Source organism: Balaenoptera physalus, assembly GCF_965194825.1.
Source record: "Balaenoptera physalus genome assembly, chromosome: 9".
Taxonomy (NCBI): domain Eukaryota; kingdom Metazoa; phylum Chordata; class Mammalia; order Artiodactyla; family Balaenopteridae; genus Balaenoptera; species Balaenoptera physalus.
The window spans coordinates 48085454-48104154 of NC_138888.1; the positions used below are offsets into that span (position 1 = coordinate 48085454).

The window sequence follows — 18701 nt, forward strand, 5'->3', positions numbered from 1 at the left end:
TCTGAATGAAAAGATTTGGATTTGAAACCACTAAATAACTGCAAAACATAATTGAAATCTAGAAAGAAAATCATCAAGCTGTTAAGGATTCACATCTGGCTGGTAGAAATGTGGACGGACTTTTATTTTCTTCTTTTCACTTTACAGTATACCTACCCAAGTGTTCTACAACTGCCTGTAGTAATTTTATAATTAAAAATATATTGATATTTAGATGGACTTCTACCCCACCCTAAGCACAATGGAGAAAAGGAAGTCATTCAACATATTGAAGGCTAAGGAGTTTTTTATTACTCTCAAAGCCTAATTAAAACCTAATTCAGGAAAGCAAAGATATTACATCTCTAGTTTCTGTAGACACTAGCATTTTTCTCCTGATTTTCAAACTGTCCTTTATGTGTATTAAGCCAAAATCAACCAATGTAAATCCCTTTAAGACTAAGCATGTGTGATGGATAAAGCAACACCCTTATTAGATGTCCAATAGAAAGAAGAAATTGAGTAATAGGGGATTCTTTTTCCTGTTTTACTTGCAATTATAAAATTGGTATCTAAATCAAGTGCATAATTCTTACATTAAAATTTTGACAATTTTCCAATCTGTTGCAAGCTTGGAAAAACCAAATTTTGCAAATAGTGATTGATTTGGTTCCATGTTGGCTAAAGTTTTGAAATAAAGTCCTAATATTTGTGTGCAAAGGATTTTAAGTATGGCTAGCTCAGTGGAGCCCCCTGTTGCTTTGTGCCCCCAATGTAAGAGTAGGATGGGAACCAAATGCAGATAATAAGTTCTCTGTACGTTGTTTTTCCTTCTTTTCTCAACCCTGAACATGTTCCTCCTCTTGTATTCCCCACCTCAATTAATGACAGCACCATTCTGCCAATCCCCCATGCTTAGATGTCCCAGATGCTTCATCAGCTGCCTTTTCCTCTTCACCAATATTCAGCTGAACACCAAATCCTGCCAGTTCAACCTAGGAGAGGGCCTCCTCTGTTCTGTGCCTTCCCACTGTCTTAATTCATGCCCACAGTATCCCTCCCTGACCACTAGTGCAGCTTCCCAACTACTCATTATGCCCTGCTCCAGACTCTCCTCCCCCTAATCTGTCTTCCTCACAAGCAATGGAAACATCTTTAAAAAACACAACCTAATCAAGGCATCCCCCTTTCTAAAATCTTTCAAGGCTTTCTATTCCAGACCCACTGAGCTTCTCTCTGCCACCTAAACTAACTCTATACTTTCACTCTCTGTGTCTGAACTTGTGTTACCCTGTTCTCTGCCTGGGATTTCTTGCTTATCCTTCAAGGCCTAGTTCAAATGTCACCACCTCCATTAAGTCTTCTCTAGCTTTCTCAGGAAGAGTAGAACCTTTCCCTTCTTTCTGACCCATAGCAGAGTCATAGCACCTGGCACACTATATTCTTCTCAGTTTACCTCTCTGTTTTTATCACAACTTAATCAAAGTGAGTTATTCAAAGGCAGGAACTGGGTCTTCTTCATTTTAGTAACCGTCACAGCTCATTGTCTGTCATGATATCAGCTTAATCCAGGTTTAAGTGAATGAATAACAAACTTAAAAGCAAAAATCTTTAATATTATAATTTGAGACACTGGGGTCCCCTTTACTGCAGTAAAATGCACTGTCTTGTTATTCTAGAGCCTTAGGCTTGGGCCGAGTGCTGAGTAACTAGCAAACAGTGCTACCAACATGAGGTGTTTCCATTGAGACCCTTGCTTCTCAAGTATAGTCTAGACCAACAGCACTGGTGATACTTGCGAGCTTGTTAGAAATGCAGAAACCCAGGCCCAACCCAGACACCCTGAACAGAATCTGCATTTTCACAAAATCCCCAGTGCATTCTGTGCACACAGGTCCGAGAAGCTCTGATCTAGACAGAGCAGCAGTTCTCAAACTTTTTTGTCTCTTGAGCCCTTTACACTCATTAGAATCACTCAAGGTGCCAAAGAGCTTTTGTTTATGTGGATTATACCTGTTCATGTTTACTGCATTTGAAATTTAAAAGGGAAAATTTTTATAATATTTTCTTATTAATCTATTTGAAAAGAACAATAATAAACCCATTACATGTTAACATAAACAGTATGTTTTTTAAAAATATAAACATATTTTACAAATTGAAAATAGGTTTCATGTCTGGCTTAATGGAAGGCAGCTGGATGTCATATCTGCCTCTGCATCAATCTGTGGTGGTATCTCCTTGTCACGTAGCCTCAGGAAAACCCCACCTTACACACATGAGAAATGAGAGTGCAAAAGAGAAATAAAACCTGAGTATTATTTTGAGAATAGTTTTAACTTCCCTGGACGTATTTTGAGAACCACAGGTCTAGATAGATTGTAGTCACACATGAAGCCTGTGACCAGCCACTAACCTGATCCTTTTAGGCTTTCTTCCCACGTTATGCTGGTGCTGTGGCCGAGTCGTCAAGAGACTCCATTTTTCACATGAAGGAGACACAGCTGGTGCCCAAATGTCATTCCTGACACTTAACGTGCAATTGATTATCTAGATGTAGCTTTCTTAACCACTGGCCAAAAATTCAGAATGCTTTTTTCATTTTTAAGTGGGGTCAGTTTCATTAAAAAATAAACTTGTACCCCACCCCAACAACAGCATACTATTTATTGCTGTCATTTTTCCTTTCTGTTTTTTAAATGGCAGAGCAATGAAGGTAAAGGATGTTTGCAATCTCAGAGTAAAAGATTTTCAGAGCTAGAAGAAACCTTATAGACCGTCTCAGCTAGATCCTCGTTTTACACACAGAGAGACCCAGAAAAGTCGAGTGACTTGCTCAAGGTCAACCAGCTAGAAAATGGAGGAGCTAGGGTCCTCTGTCCCTGCTGCCAGCACTATCCCTGCCAATCTCCCAGAATGTGCATCATTTGCCTTTTAGGGAATTTCATAACTAAGTCTTTAAAAGAAGGCAGATGACAAGAGTCAGTGTTTGCACTCTGAGCGTTTAGAGGTCACAGTGATTTGGAGGCTTTTTGCCCTTGAGGGTAATTGCTCCCTGTGGCTGCCATGGAAGAATTAGTGCCCTGACAAGGAATCCAAAGCATCCATGAGTTGTAAGGTGACAGAATTGAGAATTGGCTCATTTTTGCAGCTAAATAGGCTCTTCAGGCATGAAGAGTGGTCTAACATCTTACAACAGGCTTGTTTTCTTCTGCACAGATAGGCTTCATCTGTCCAACAAGGACTCAGACAAGTTTGACCCCAGTCTAGAGCTGCCCTGCCAGATTGCTTATGGCTTAGATTCCTGGTAGTTGGGTAAGGCTCGTTGGTTTTCCCTGGGATGAGAGATTGCCACCAATTTTGAGCTGGCTTTGGGTGCATATTAATTTCCTTTACTTGCTCCAGATGCTAATTCACCCTTTCCCACTTTTTCCTTCATTTTTCTTTCCAACAAACATTTACTGAAGGTTGACTTAGCACTTGATACAGCATTAAGAACAGTGAGGGAAATATGTTAACATCCTGTTGTCTGCACATCATACTTTATTTTTCAGTTTCTCTTCTGTCAGGTGGTCTGAACTAGCCTCTTATCAATAATTCTATTCTGTTAACGTAATTCTAATCAGGACCCAAAGACTGTCCACATCTAATGGCAGATCAAATGCCCAAAGGGCATTCAACCACAATAGCTGTGGCCCACATCAGGATTCCTCCCTTTTGTCTAGTGTGTTGTTCTTGATATGAAACTCAAACTGTTAGTAAAACAGTCTGACACTTTCTAATGCAGTCATTTTATGACTCTTTTGGGAAAGAAGGCTTTTCTCTAACACACTGGAGAAGCAGTATAATATGGGAGTTTCCAGCCTAACCTCTGGAGCCAGATTGCCTGAGTTCAGATCTCACTTTTGAGACACACCTACCTCTGTGTGACACTGGGCAATTTACTTAACCTCCCTGTGTCTCTATTCATTTGTAAAATGGGGAAAAAATAATAACTTACCTTAGAATTATTGTGAGAATTAAATTAGTTAATCCAGATAAAATGTTTTGAGCAGGACCTCACTATTATTTTGAACCTCAACATAGAACATAGAGACAAAATAAAGAACTCAGAGTTGAGCTTACAGTCACTCCGTCTTGCCTTCCCCAAGATTCTTCCACAGAGCCCTATTTAAACAAAGTTATCTGTTGAAGTTCTCATGCATAGATGTTACTAAGGGAATTGCTCAAACAGGAGGGTGCCTCTTCAATGGCGTTCTAATTCTAACAGTACAATTTTTCACTGAAAAGCCTATTCAAACTTTATACACTCTGGTGAATATAGATGTCTTCTTTTCATCTTTGAAAATATCGTAGTGCTACTGGAATTGCCTTGTGCAATCCAGTCATTTCCAGTTGGAGAAAATATCAGTAGACTAGCATCACTGACTCTTCCAGAGGACTAGTGAGAAATTAATCCATCAGTTCAACAAACAGCTGCTGAGTACAGGCTCCATTCAAGTTGATGGCAGTATAATGCTGAGAGACGCAGTGTGGAAGGAAGCGCTGCTGAAGCTCAGAGCAGATGATAACAGTACAATGTGGGCAATGGAAGGAGAGAAGGATCGGGGAGGGGGGCATCAGGAAGGAATCCTGAAGCTCTCAAGGCCTGGTGCAGATCTTGAATGATAAACAGACATTCTAGGCAGAAGAATCAACTGTTTTGTACTTTTTATCCAATTATCCCCACCACAAATGGAAGAATCACACAATAAACCTGCTTACTATTTTTTGTATATCATTATCCAAGATATCAACCCATTAGCAGAATATTCTTTATCTACCTTCTACTCCATTTATGCTTTATTCAGACACATTTTGTTCTTCCAAGCCCATAAATTTTTTTTTTTAATACTTATTTATTTATTTATTTTATTTTTGGCTGCGTTGGGTCTTCGTTGCTGTGCGTGGGCTTTCTCTAGTTGCGGCGAGCGGGGGCTACTCTTCATTGCAGTGCGTGGGCTTGTCATTGCAGTGGCTTCTCTTGTCGGGGAGCACGGGCTCTAAGCACACGGGTTCAGTAGTTGCAGCATGTAGGCTCAGTAGTTGTGGCGCACGGGCTTAGCTGCTCCGTGGCATGTGGGATCTTCCCCGACCAGGGAACGAACCTGTGTTCGTTGGCAGGCGGATTCTTAACCACTGGGCCACCAGGGAAGTCCCAAGCCCATAAATTCTTAAAGTGTTCCCCCTGGTGCTTACCCGGGCGGATTTGTTTTTTCATTTCATATTTATTCCAAGTCAGTAAACTGATGCTTCTAGGATATCCAGAGTTTGATCATTCTGATTATCATTCTGAATTGAAATGAGTAACTGAAGAATAATCCCCTCTTCACACAAACTCTGAAGAGAGTCCCCAGGCTGCTAGTGCACACGCGGAGGTCATCCCCATTGTCCGCACTTTGTAGCATTGACTGGGGCCAGCGTGGCTCCTTTGTGCTGACCAGGACCATCGCACACCGTCTATTTTGTCAGGCCTGGCATCCCCTTTGCTTGAACTACTGCCTGATTCCCAGATTTGCTGTGTATAAAGTTTCTGACTGTGTCCTTGTCAGTTTTCTTATCTTTTGTCTTACAGCACTGCCAGCGGAACACAACAGGCGAGCACTGTGAGAAATGTCTCGATGGTTATATCGGAGATGCCATCAGGGGAGCACCCCGCGTCTGCCAGCCGTGCGCCTGCCCCCTGCCTCATGTTGCCAAGTAAGTCTGAAAGGAAGATGGTCTCTTCTACCACTTATCCGCTTAGTTTTTCTTTCTTTTTTTTCTCCCTATACAGAGCTCTAAGGTTTTTCCACAGTCAGAATTGAGTATCTCACGTTGCAATGAGACTGGAGAGAGGTAGGAAAGTCTTCTAGCCTAAATCCACTTTCAGGAAAGCTTAAGCACTGCAGCATAGGTGATGCCTCTGTTCCCTAAATATTGGGGGTGGGGACGGGGCACATCACAGAAGTCAGTGAAGCTTCCCAAGTTTTATAATCAAGGCTAGTCTCATCTTTTCTTGGCCATCCCTTGACCTAGAGAGATCACAACTGGTGATGCCAACAGACGTTATAATTTGTCATTTCAGTGGTAGTGTTTCTCCTGCTCCCACAGAGCAGACATTTTCTACATGTGGCGGCTAAGTAGGCTTTCAGTCAGAAATAGAACACAGATAAGCAGATGTGCTTTAGACCAGTCAGCTCATAGAAGATATCTGAGAAAACTAATTTTCACTTCTGGCTGTGTTTCCTGAGTGAGAAGTTAAAGACAATACACATGCATCTTAAGGGAAATAATGGGATTCTTTTCAGGCACATATATGTATAAATCCAGTAGTTAGGTCATGACTAGCCATTTTATTGGCTTAAAAATGTAGAATGTAGAATTAAAATGATGTAGTGGTGTTTGGTTTTACAAGTATTCAACCAGTTCTCCAACTCTCTGACACCAACTGGTGTCCTACAATCTAATCAAATCTGACACTAACCACTACAGTTAGTGCAGACCCCATTGGTTAAAGGCTCAGTCCCACTTTGAAAGCCAGCCACAAGTTGGGGTCCCAGGCTACTCACATTTCTGCCCAGCTAAGTACAAATTCAGGGGTCCCTTCAATGCCTCTCCAAGTTTGATAATTCTCTACAATGACTCACAGAACTCAGGAAAGCACTGTACTTACAAATACAGTTTTATTACAAAGGATACAACTCAGGACCAGCCAAATGTAAGAGACGCAGGGACGTGGTATGGACAGGGAGATGGGAGGGAGCAGAGCCTCTGTGCACTTGCTCTCCAGGCGCACCGCCCCTCAGCAAATCTGTGGGTTCACCAACCCAGAAGCTCCCCAAACCTTGTTGTTCCGAGCTTTATCAAAGTTTCATTATAGTCATGATTGAATTATTGGTGATTGAACTCAATCTTCAGCCCCTCTCCCCTTCCATGAGGTGGAGGGAGGGATGGGGTTGAAAATTCCAACGCTACTACAGGAACCCTACTACAGTAGTAGGTTCCTCCCGCAGACCAGCCCACATCCTGAAGCTACTGAGGGACCCATCAAGTCACCTCATTAGCATAAACTCAAAGACAGTTGGGACTTCCCTGGTGGTCCAGTGGTTAAGAATCCTCGCTTCCACTGCAGGGGGCATGGTTCAATCACTGGTGAAAAAAAAAAAGCCTTAAAAAAAAAAAAAAGATACAATTGAAAAATTGAAAGAGACTCATTATGAATAACAAAAGACAGTCATGTCACTAAGAAATTCCATGGATTTTAGGAACTCTGTACCAGGAACCAAGACAAAAATCAAATATATATTTTTTATTATCCCACAAGTGGAAAGAGTAAAAAATCTAGGTTCATATCTCTGCCTTGGCACATTATAGCTGTGTTATTTTAGACAAAGTCCCTTCTCTCTGTGTCTCACTTTCCATGAGATTTCGGGTCAAGGAAACTAGATTCAGATGCTAGCTTCATTTGTTGATTCCTTTAACCTGCTCTGGATCTCAGTTTTTTCCTTAGTAAATAAGAGTTGGTGTGAGGATCTGCCTCACAAAGTTGGATTAGGATAGCACATGTGGAGCACTTGGGTTGGTGCCTCACACATAGAAAGGTGTATGTAGATGTTGGCTTTACTGAACACATACTTTATATTTTTTTCTAACGCATTTTGCATACTCTATGTCAGGCACTCTTCTAAGTGTTTGGATGTAATATTTGCTTGATAGTTGTAGTAAAAATTAAATAATGCATATAAAATAATTTTTAAAAGGCCTGAATGCCTGACACACAAACACATACACACACACACACACACACACACACACACTTTCTTTTTTTTTCTTTTCTATTATGGTTTAATACAGGATATTGAATATAGTTCCCTGTGCTTTACAATAGGAACTGTTTATCCATTCTGTATATAATAGTTTGTATCTGCTAATCCCAAACTCCCACTCCATCCCTCCCTCCCCCTTGGCAGCCACAAGTCTGTTCTCTATGTCTATGAGTCTGTTTCTGTTTCGTAGATAAGTTCATTTGTGTCATATTTCAGATTCCACATATAAGTGATATCATCACACATACTTTCTTATAAAGAGAAAAGAGATGACAACCAAATTTCCCCCTAATGTTTTTTCCCTTAATTGAACACCAGTACCACCTAACATTTCACCTAATAGCTTGTGATTTGTTCAAATCCTCTGATGAGTCTGACAGTCAGTGAAGAAGTCAGATGTTTTACAGCCCCATCTTTCTTTAGAAACCATTAAACTGTCTCAGCCTTTGCTTTGTGATTTTTCATGTCCAGTGGTATTAATAATGTGTGCAAAATGGATGGGACTGAGAGTGAGAGTGGAAAAAAACATTGTGTTCTATTATTTTCATTCAAGTGTGTCCTGATTTATGAGCTCCCTTTGCCTCATCTAGGTGTATTCTTTAATTGTTCATTAATATTCTGCTCTAACATAGAGAATGGACTTGAGGACATGGGGAGGGGGAAGGGTAAGCTGGGATGAAGTGAGAGAGTAGCATTTATATATATACACTACCAAATGTAAAACAGATAGCTAGTGGGAAGCAGCAGCATAGCACAGGGAGATCAGCTCGGTGCTTTGTGACCACCTAGAGGGGTGGGATAGGATGGGAGGGAGATGCAAGAGGGAGGAGATATGGGGATATATGTATACATATAGCTGATTCACTTTTTTATGCAGCAGAAACAAACACAACATAGTAAAGCAATTATACTCCAATAAAGATGTTAAAAAACAAGATTCTACTCTAAAACATGAGTCTTAACCATATCTGATGAGGTGTTTAGCATGCTGCTCCCTTACCGTGGTAGAGTTATTTTGTTAACTATATTAACCTCCAACTTTCTAATAACAGGTTTCACTCATTTTCCCATATAAACAAAGATGTTATACAGCACCACCTGCTCAAAGCAGCTTTATAAGCTTAGAGCTGCAGTTTCTTTAGAAACTACCAGAGGAATTAGAAAGATAATCCCAAATTCTTCATTGTATTGTCCGAATTTTGTATTTTTTGCACCATTCATATGACAAGACTTCCTTATCTAAATTATAGGACATTAATGCCTTGAGATATAAGTCTTCTGGAGCCTCATTCCTATGGGCTGAGAAGTCTTGTCTACATAAAATCAACAAATATTAATCAAGCACTTATTATGTGCCAATCATGTACTGGTTGTTGGTCACAGTTGTGAATAAAACAGTTAAAAACTCCTGCCTTCATTAAAATAGATGAGATTACAGCAATATTTTGCAGCTTCTAAAGCAAATGACCTTTTTACCTTTGAGCCAGATTATCCAGTATCTTAGTTCATCAAGAAGCTCTTCTGAAGACTGTTAACTTTTTCAGATAAAAGAAGCAGAAACTTGCCAATCAGGTATGAGCTTCTTGTCTGGAAAGAGGAAACACAGGTAGTTTCTATAGGCAACAAGAATCACCATTTCCACCCATGTTCTTTCTCTGCTTGTGTGAGTGGATCCAGGTTCAAAAGAGCAATTGAGGGACTTAAGGAACAGGCTGTGCAGTTCAGTACATATTCACAGATGTAAAAGCTGAAGTCTGTAGAGCAGTGGTCCCCAAACTTTTTGGCACCAGGGACTGCTTTCGTGGAGGACAATTCTTCCATGGAAGGGGTGGCGGGGGATGGTTCAGGTGGTAACGCCAGCGATGGGAGCGGCAGATGAAGCTTCCCTCGCTTGCCCGCTGCTCACCTCCTGCTGTGCAGCCCATACTGGTCCTTGGCCTGGGGGTTGGGGACTCCTGCTCTAGAGGACAGATTTGAGGTGGAAAAACCTGCTGAAGATTAACACAAAAGCAAAAATATATGACCTATAAGTAAAGAACATTATGTGGGAGTGTGGAGGAATTGGGAAGGGTGGAAGAGACCTGCTTTCTCTGTAGTGGCAATAGTTCTACTTCCTGAATCCCTTGGGGGAGAGAACTGGATACAGAAAGCGTGGGTGGGGTGGGGTGGGGTGGGGGGGACAGTGTGTGATCATAGAACAGGACAGATTTGCCTGGATCCTATAAAGTGCTAGTCTTTGATCTGGCCTTGTTATTGACTGAGTTAACTAATCTCAAATACTAATCAAATATCATAAAAAATCAAACTCCCCACTACCTCTTTCAGCTTTTCTTAAAATTCATATTTCTACTTTCTATAAAAAATCAAAGTGCTAGGACTTTTATTTGAGATATCAGAAAGGCACCAAGCGTGGAATCTGAATTACACTTTGAAAGATACGCAAGTTGAGCCTACAGACCCGGAATTTGAATCTCCAGATATTACAATAGCCACATCAGAAGGCAAGGAAGTGATGCTTGAGGGAGTTTTGCAAACAAAGAGTGCTGAGTCTATTTTCCTTTAAGTTCCCTGAGGGTTTTCCAAGAACAAAAGACTCCCTTCCACTTGGAGAGGGCACCATGGTTATTAGTGTGGGCTGAGAAAGGTGCAGTGTTTTCATTTCCCTAGCCCAAAAAAGACTTTAGCCTAAGCAAAATATAAACAATTAATGCTGATGGAAAACGGAAAAGGAACCCTCAGTGGCTCTACTGCCTCTGAGTCTCCCTCCACCAAGACCAATAGTCACACAGCTATTCCCAGGGACCATTTGCACAGAGCTCATTTATTTATTTTAGGGTTGGCCAGACATCCTCCATGTCTACTAATAATTGCTCCAAACAAGGAAAATGTCATCTGTTTGAAACTGTAGGACATTAGCTCAAAGCAGACAACTCCAGGCAGATATTTCATTCCTTCAAGCCATGGGTGGGCTGCTGGGTGGAACATCTTCAAAGAAACATGCATGTGGGTTTGTTCATGTTCTGGACACTTAACTGATAGTTTCTTTAAGTAGGCTGAGGAATAAGAACAAGCAAAATAAAGGGTAAATGCCAAAGAAATGTAATTCATTGGAATGTTTTTAACCAAACTCTTAGAGAAAATAAATTGTGTGTACTACCTTTCACTGAGAAGCACATGTTGTTTTCTGATTGATTTTATAAATATTTTCACACAAAGCAAGCATATCCATTTGTTTTCCTCCAAGGACCCTTAGGTCTTTGCTGATACATGCAGGAATGTGAGAACAGCAGGCCACACTCCGTGGATTGTACAGTACCTAAGCCAAAACTAATTTAAAAGTCTTAAAAATGTTGAACACCCCCCTCATGGGGATGAATTCATGTGTCAGTGTAGGTAGAATTTTCCAAACATGGAGAACAGTATTCCATTTCCTTTGTCTTCATAATTAAGATAGTTATTTATTCTGCTGAAACAATATATTTATTTGTTTTCTGTCCTGTGTCCTAATTTTTATTATCAAAAAAAAGAAGAATCAAGAGAGTGGGTTTCATGAAGCAGAATCCTTTTACTATGGGTCCTATTTCTTGCTTGAGTACTTGCTTTATGACTTTGATCAGCTGAGCCAGTCCCTGCACCCTTTATTCCCAATCTTTAAGGTACACATGAAAGAAATTAAGGTTTTGTGGAGATTATAAAGCATAGTTTAGAATTGGTTCATGACCTTGAAGAGTGAAAGAGAGCTAGTGCAGAAACAAAGAGGGAAACTTTCAAGTGAATACACAGAAAGTGGTAGGAATAAGAGAAAATTCTCATAGAAATCTAAAATCACAGGTAAAATTTACTTATTTTACTCTAGCTTTAGGATATGTGTTTTACACTTGCATTAAAAAATATATACATATATATTTATACACACACACATACACATATACCTGATGTTCTAGAAATTCCCACTGTTTCAAGTAAAAATAATAAAGTGCCTCTATGGAAAAATAAATGAGGTAGACATGGGAAATGGTGTCACCAGTGGTGTGTCATTTTCTGTCTGAGCCTGATAGTCTGAGCTCTCCTGAAAGGAGGAAGATTTAATTTAACTGAAGCAAATGATTGTACCCATTTGAACTTGAGGGGACCAAGGTAGAGACGATCTAATCAAAATCAAAAGTTAAGACAGTCTCTTCAGTGATGTATGGAATTGACTTTTGATATTCTCTTTCAATTCCAGTTTTGCAGAATCCTGCTATAGGAAAAATGGAGCTGTTCGGTGTATTTGTAAAGAAAACTATGCTGGACCTAACTGTGAAAGGTAGGCTACTGAAAGTCACTATGTGCTATGGGGGTCAAAGGAAACTTCCTGTTTCTTACACTCATCAGCTCTGCCATTCTCTCGTTCAGTAGATCTTAAGAAGAGGGAGTGGGAGATAGCATTTCAGAACCCCTTGGGGGAGCGTTCCCAAATCCCATGCCTCATATACAGCTATGAGAATGCTCCCTAGGCGTCCAGGGCTACATCTCAGGATAAATGGGCAAGGAAAGAGGAAAAATGAGTATGCGTATTTTGAAGAGATTCTCGAGATGGTTTTGGTAACAATCCTCTCTCTCTCTCTCTCTCTCTCTCTCTCTCTCTCTCACTCTCACTGAGAACCAGTAGTACAATTAATGTCCAAAAGAGAGAGAGAAAGAGAGAAAGTCTTCTTCAGTGATTCCTTTTTTATCAACTGGTCAGTTATTAGAGTGATACATTGAAAAAAAGCACAAACCTATTATTTAACCTATTCTTTATACCGTCTCCTCTCCTGAAAAGTAAACTAATTCCATGAGTTTGGATTTTCTGAATCCCTTTTTGGTATTTACACCTAACACTCTTTTTTAAGTTGCTTTGGGCTTTGCTCAAACAAGAATGGCCTTGGCAAGCAAGGGTGCAAGACTCCCACTGAATGATTCCTGGCAAGACGCTTCCCATCCTCCCTCAGCTGCTCACAGCTTTCTAAGTAAAAGGGCTTTCACTGAAAGAGTCTCACAGAGAGGCCTTTTTATTTTTAACATAAATGCCATTAATATCCTCCCCACTGTGTTTAGGCAGTGCAATGATGTGTGGTGTCCTCAAGACAGGGAGGGAAGGGCCAGAAGGGACCGGTCAGACATACAGTCCCGCATCCCCACATCTGCAGCGCGCTCACTTCACCGCAGCACGCTGCTTACTGCCCTGGGTGGGGCTCACAGATTCAGCCTAGGCTTAAAAGGTAAACCTTAAATACCATCTCATTTCCGAGGAAAACACCCTCCATCTCTAAAAGTGTAGCTCTGGAACTCTTTTTAAAAAGCCACAGTGTCTATGGTACATAGAAAAATCTCTGTATTTTGAGGGCATTGTTATTGTGATTATTAAATGTGCAAAATGTGGATAATTCTTTTGCTAAAGAGCTGTGGGATTTTCCCCCTTTTTACTATAAGAGAACAGGGAAGTGAAAGCTGAGGGACCATATGAATGTCATCTTTTAGGAGGGACATCTAGAGATGATCAGATGACCTTTGGCTGATTAATGTTGGTGACATGCTTTTTCTGTATTTCCTTATTTGGGGACCCAGGAACATGAGCCACCTGATTTACTCATTATCTGGCTCAGTGAGGGTGAGAGGATTGTCCATCAGCCAGGGATGGAGATTTTTCTCCTCGGTGTCTGAGGTTTAACTCAGTTTAGTCGGATAAGGATTGAGCAATATTACCAGCTAATGGGTGTTGTATGGCTCCTGAAGGGGAATTAATGGCCTTAAATAGAGTCCTGCTGACCAAATGCAAGTTCCTCCAGAAGTGAGTAATCTCAGCCCCAAGGGCTCAGTCGTACAAAATCACACAGGGGTGCGGATTAGGGTTCTGTCAGCGACGGTGGGGGGCCTGGCACAGGACATCATGCCCACCTCACACGTGGCATTGTAGATGATAAATCCCCTGGCCCACATCAGAGGCTCCTGGAACCTGCCATTAATCAGCAAGGCTCAGTCAGATCTGCTGCTTAGCCTGGGCCTGGATTGATAGGATGGAGGAGAGAGCACTAGTTTGGGAAGTGGAAGTGCAGTGTTGAGATGTAGCGTCAGCCTGGCTGAGTCTGTCTCTCAGCTGCAGCCCTTTATGATCCTCCTGGGCAAGTTATTTGATCTCTAAGTGGCTATTTCCACATCTCCAGAAAGGAAAAAATGAAAATACCCACCTCATAGGACTGTTGTGAGTAATACTGTGAAGTTTTTAGTATGGCACCTGGCACTTAATAAATGCTCAATAAAAATTAACTGGTAACAGTACGAGTCATTGTGCCTATCGTCCTGTTGCCACTGCTGGCATAATGTGTGCTTGGGACAAGCTGGCTCATTTTCCTGAATCTGTTTCCTTAGCTAGAAATAGTGCCCTTTATTGATTGTTTCCTATGTCCTCTCTCAGCCTCATAACTACCCTGAGAGGAGGTCGTATTTTATCATTTTGCATATGAGGAAACTGTGACTTATCTAAAGTCACATCACTGCTAAGTGGTGGAACCAGGATTTGGAAAGTTTGGCTTAAAAATCTGGATTCTTCTCCCATTCTGCTTTTCCCGAATGTCTTCTAAGAGTCTCCTATTTTAAACATTGACAATTAATGAATTAGATGAACTTCTGATATGGGGAGAAAAATGGTTAGTCTGTTAAGTAGATTCCCTTTGACAGGAGGCTGCATCTACAAAGGTGCTGGAAGTAAGCATCCCTTCTAAGGCCTTTCATCTGCATTGGGGGAGGATCACTTTGAGCAACTTTCTTTTCTCCTTCTCTTTCCCATCCACCCTTCCTCTCACCCTGTTCTTTTAAAAAGAATCCACTGAGGTCTTTTACATCAAAACTTGACCTGACAATCCAGGTAACTCTTTTTCAAAATAGAAATGACCACACAAACAGATTGGTGGGAAGGATAGGGATGCAATACATCTAAGACATGTTCTCTTGTCCTCAATGAAGTCAAGGCTAGGGGAGGAGACAAACCTGAAAACCATTCATTGCAAGACAGAAAAAATGAAAAGCTAAAGAGAAGGCAAGCAGAGGCTCTTCAAAAGCGTAGTGAAAGGAGTGGTTTCCTTCCCATAGAGGGACTGGATCATCCCACAGGAGGTGGCCTTAACTGCTTTTGATTTGTTTGACTCTGGGACTGAGAGGGGGTTTCTGTTTTGAGTTTAATCATCAAGTTGTTAAATTGTCCCAATTAAACTTCATCTAATATGTTTTCAATGAATTTGTAAACTCAGATCTCTCCACAAGATCTTTGAAAAATATGCAGCTGATTTGCATGGATATCTATCTCGTTAGTTCAAACAAGAACACTCTGGGTGTTTCTGTACCTAAAGATCATTTAATCAGGGGTGATTTTCAAGTCTGACTGTGTGTAAGTATCTCCTGGAAACCTCTGGATTCCCTAGCCCTCCCCCACCCCCTCCGTGCCCCACTGAAAAGAGACCTCTCAGGTGAGGCCTGGGGACCCATATTTTGATTCCCCGTTGGGTTCTCACACCAATCCTCTCACTGACTTGTGAACTACTGCTCTATTTCAACCTTTAATATCACACCCGCAAAACACGAAACAGTGATTCTCAAACTGGGGCTCAAGAGCCACTGACTGGTGTCCTTGGAAATATTTGTGGAGGTTCATGGGTTCTCAGTGAGTATTTTCTTAATTTTGTGTTTCATTTCAGTGATAATCTTGAGAAAAAAGTTCATTGAAACATGTTCTGGACTTTCTGAAGTACCATTTTATAATAAAGGGGGATCTATCTGCCTCAGAGCTGAGGAGAAAATAATGGCTGATGGTGTGTCAGTGAGACATTACAGACAACTGGAGGCCGAATGACATGACAGTGAGGCACACAGAGTCATGACACAGCACAGGGCAGGTCATGCATGCTGAACTCAGACAGTCCTCTACCACATCACATTGCAGGTAGCCATTCAGTTGCAACGACATCATCCGTTGCCTTGAATTAATACTGTTAATTTGAATTCGATCCATTTTATAGTTTTGTTTTATTTGGAAAATTTATCTTGGTTTTTCAAGATGTATACAAGTCATAGACATAAGGAGTTACTACTTAGTTTTATGTTTGAAATATTTAAAGGTAATTTAAATGAACACTGGAAGAGATATTCTGTATGAATGTTTTTCTTTTCACAAGGATCCACACTACATACAATTTTGAGCAACACTGGTCTGAACGTAAGACATGAGCCTCTTCTAGTGCTGTGCAGAACAGCTCAAAACACGCTGTCTTCCCACTGAGGTCCATGTTACTTAGCCTGCTCTGGGCCCTGCCTGTCTCTTCCCAAAGTCCTTTCTCACCTCACAATTTAAACTCCCCATGCTGGACCTGCTGCTCTTACAATCCACCAGGTCAGCTGTAGAGCTTACCACATTTTATTACATTTAGGTGATGATCATGATGATGATGATAAAAATAATAACTAACATTTGTTGAGTGCTTACTCTATGCCAGGCACTGTTGTAAGCAGTTCACTTGCAATGATACGTTTAAACTTCAAAAAAAAAATCCTATGAGATGCCATTTTCATCCTTATTTACAGAGAAAGAATGTGAGACACAGAGAGGTTAAGCCACTTGTTCAAAATCAAACAGTTTTTTAAAATCTCATTGAAATATGAGCTTCTCAGCAGAAGTAGCATCTTATTTACTTCTCTATCCATTCTTCCTCCATTGCAGTATCTAGAACATTGCAGGCACTGAGTTATATTTGTTTCAATAATACTTTTTTAAAACTTTTTTTACTAAAAAAACCCAGAACTTTTAATGTTCCTTTAAGAAGGCACGATGTAGTGACAAGAGTCAGTCATTTCTTGCCCCATTTGATCCCCCACTTCCCACCCCATGCCTGGAAAATCAAAGACCCAGAACTGAATAGAGGTTGCAAATGGAAGTCATCTTCTGATGCAAGTAATTATAAAATGCACAACCGAATGGACAGGAGTTTTGAATTCTCATTCTCATTCCAGAGTGACCTTCCCTCTGCTCCTAAGTAGTACATTTTAAAGATGAGGGACCTGAGACTCAGAGCCATGAAGAGACTTAATCTAAGGTCACACAATTGACCCTCAATGTTCAACGCAAAGTTTTCAGTTAATAAACATATATGATGTCAATGCCTTAGTATTCCACATTGTCTCTTGCGGCAGCTTTAACAGTGTACCTTCATCCATTCAGTTCTGCAGGGGATTGAGAGACATGCTAAAACCGTATGAGGATTTATCATGTGGATCTTATTGCTTAAGGATCAGGAAAGAAGAATGGAGCAAATTAAAGCAAATTCAGGGAGACCTGAAAATCCTAACAGGAAAGGCCGAACATAGTATCATCAGAGACGATGATGACGGTGATCATGATTTTGATGATGACCTTGATGTTAGAAAACAGTAATAAAGAGGAGGAAGAGGAAGAGGAAGCTAACATTTATTGAGGCTTATGATTCAGGGCTTTAGTCTGATTCTTTCTGCAGGCGTCAAGTTTTTCAAACTTAAGGTATCAGCCCTGTTATCTGTATAGAATTCTTATTACTCCCTACTCTCTGCCCTGCCCCATTTCTGGATTCTTGCCCTGTGACCTGGAATGGGTTACTTATATTTTCCTAGCCTTAGCTCCCAGTCATTCGTAGAGAAGTAGAGAGCATTTATATGGCACCTACTATGTAACAGGTGCTTTTTTTTTTCTTCATTTAATTTTAACCCAGATGACAGCTACAGAGTGACATCCCCCCCAGAAAAGCTTCTATGCCACCTGGGCTGGGAATTTTGGCACCTTTGATAAAGGCATTCAGTAAGAGGTATATGGCCTTGGGAAGAGAAGAAAAGGAGAAGGAGCAGAGGAGAGGGAAAGCACTACAAAAATTCCCAAAATAATCGTTTTTGGTCAAAAGCATTTTTTTCCAAAAAACGTATCTTTTTGTCTTCCATTTTTCCCAAATGATATGATCACTGACTGAAATGACAAAGTTCGTATGTCACAGTTCTTTCATTTACACTGTAAATTTATCAGCTCTATTTTCTCCAAGTGAATCAAGTCATTAATAAAGCTAGAAACAAGATTATGGAAGAAAATAAAAGTGCACCAGTACTGGGTACCTGGGCTCCAATGCTGACTCTAAATCCGACTCCTTGTCCTTTTGTGTCCTTTGTATCCTTTGTAATTTGCTCTTGGAGGACAGGAATTAGGTGTATTAATAGATAGCATTTAATTACTCAACTGTTATATCATTAATGGACTTACTAGTTAACTCATTAATGCCAGATTTTGGAGTGGAAAGAGCATAAGCTTGGAGTCCCATACGACGCTTGAGCCCTGAAGCAGTGAACCAATTGTCCAGCTTCTCCATGCTGTAGTTTGCTCATCTATAAAGTCAGGGTTAGAGGGTGCCAGGAGTACAAAACTTTCGTGTGCTCATTCTATAAAATCTGTAAGGTTGAAGTTGGGACTGTGACTTCAGAGTTGCCTCTGAGCCTACCACCAAAAGATATTCTTGAAATTCAAAGTGACTCAAAGTAGGTTTCCACTGTGGTTGAGATTCTGACTAGTAGAAGACCAGGGGACCACCTATGGAGATCAAATACAGTGGAATTAAACAGAGAAAAGAAAGCAACTGGCATCTGGCTTCTGTGAGCTTGGACAAGTCTGTTCACTCCCAGACCTCAGGCTTCCCAGCTGCGCACTGAGGTGGCAGATCTGAGTCCCATTTTAGTGAGGCTAAGTATCTAATATTCTGTTTGGTGAACTGCGGCACAGGATAGAAATTCAATCCAGCCATGTGTTCCATAGAGGAATGATTTATGCTGACTTGGGGATGAGAGGGCCTGTGA

The 18701-nt window shown here is 40.8% G+C and overlaps 1 protein-coding gene across 1 annotated transcript in view; it reads left to right on the plus strand.

Moving 5' to 3' along the window:
* The window catches only part of LAMA4 (laminin subunit alpha 4), a 145574-nt gene that overhangs the window by 42418 nt on the left and 84455 nt on the right, over window positions 1-18701 (plus strand). Inside the window, exons 3-4 of the mRNA XM_082474319.1 lie at window positions 5594-5718; window positions 12052-12132. Of these exons, the coding sequence (XP_082330445.1) occupies window positions 5594-5718; window positions 12052-12132 (206 nt within the window). The remainder of the gene's footprint in view (window positions 1-5593; window positions 5719-12051; window positions 12133-18701) is intronic.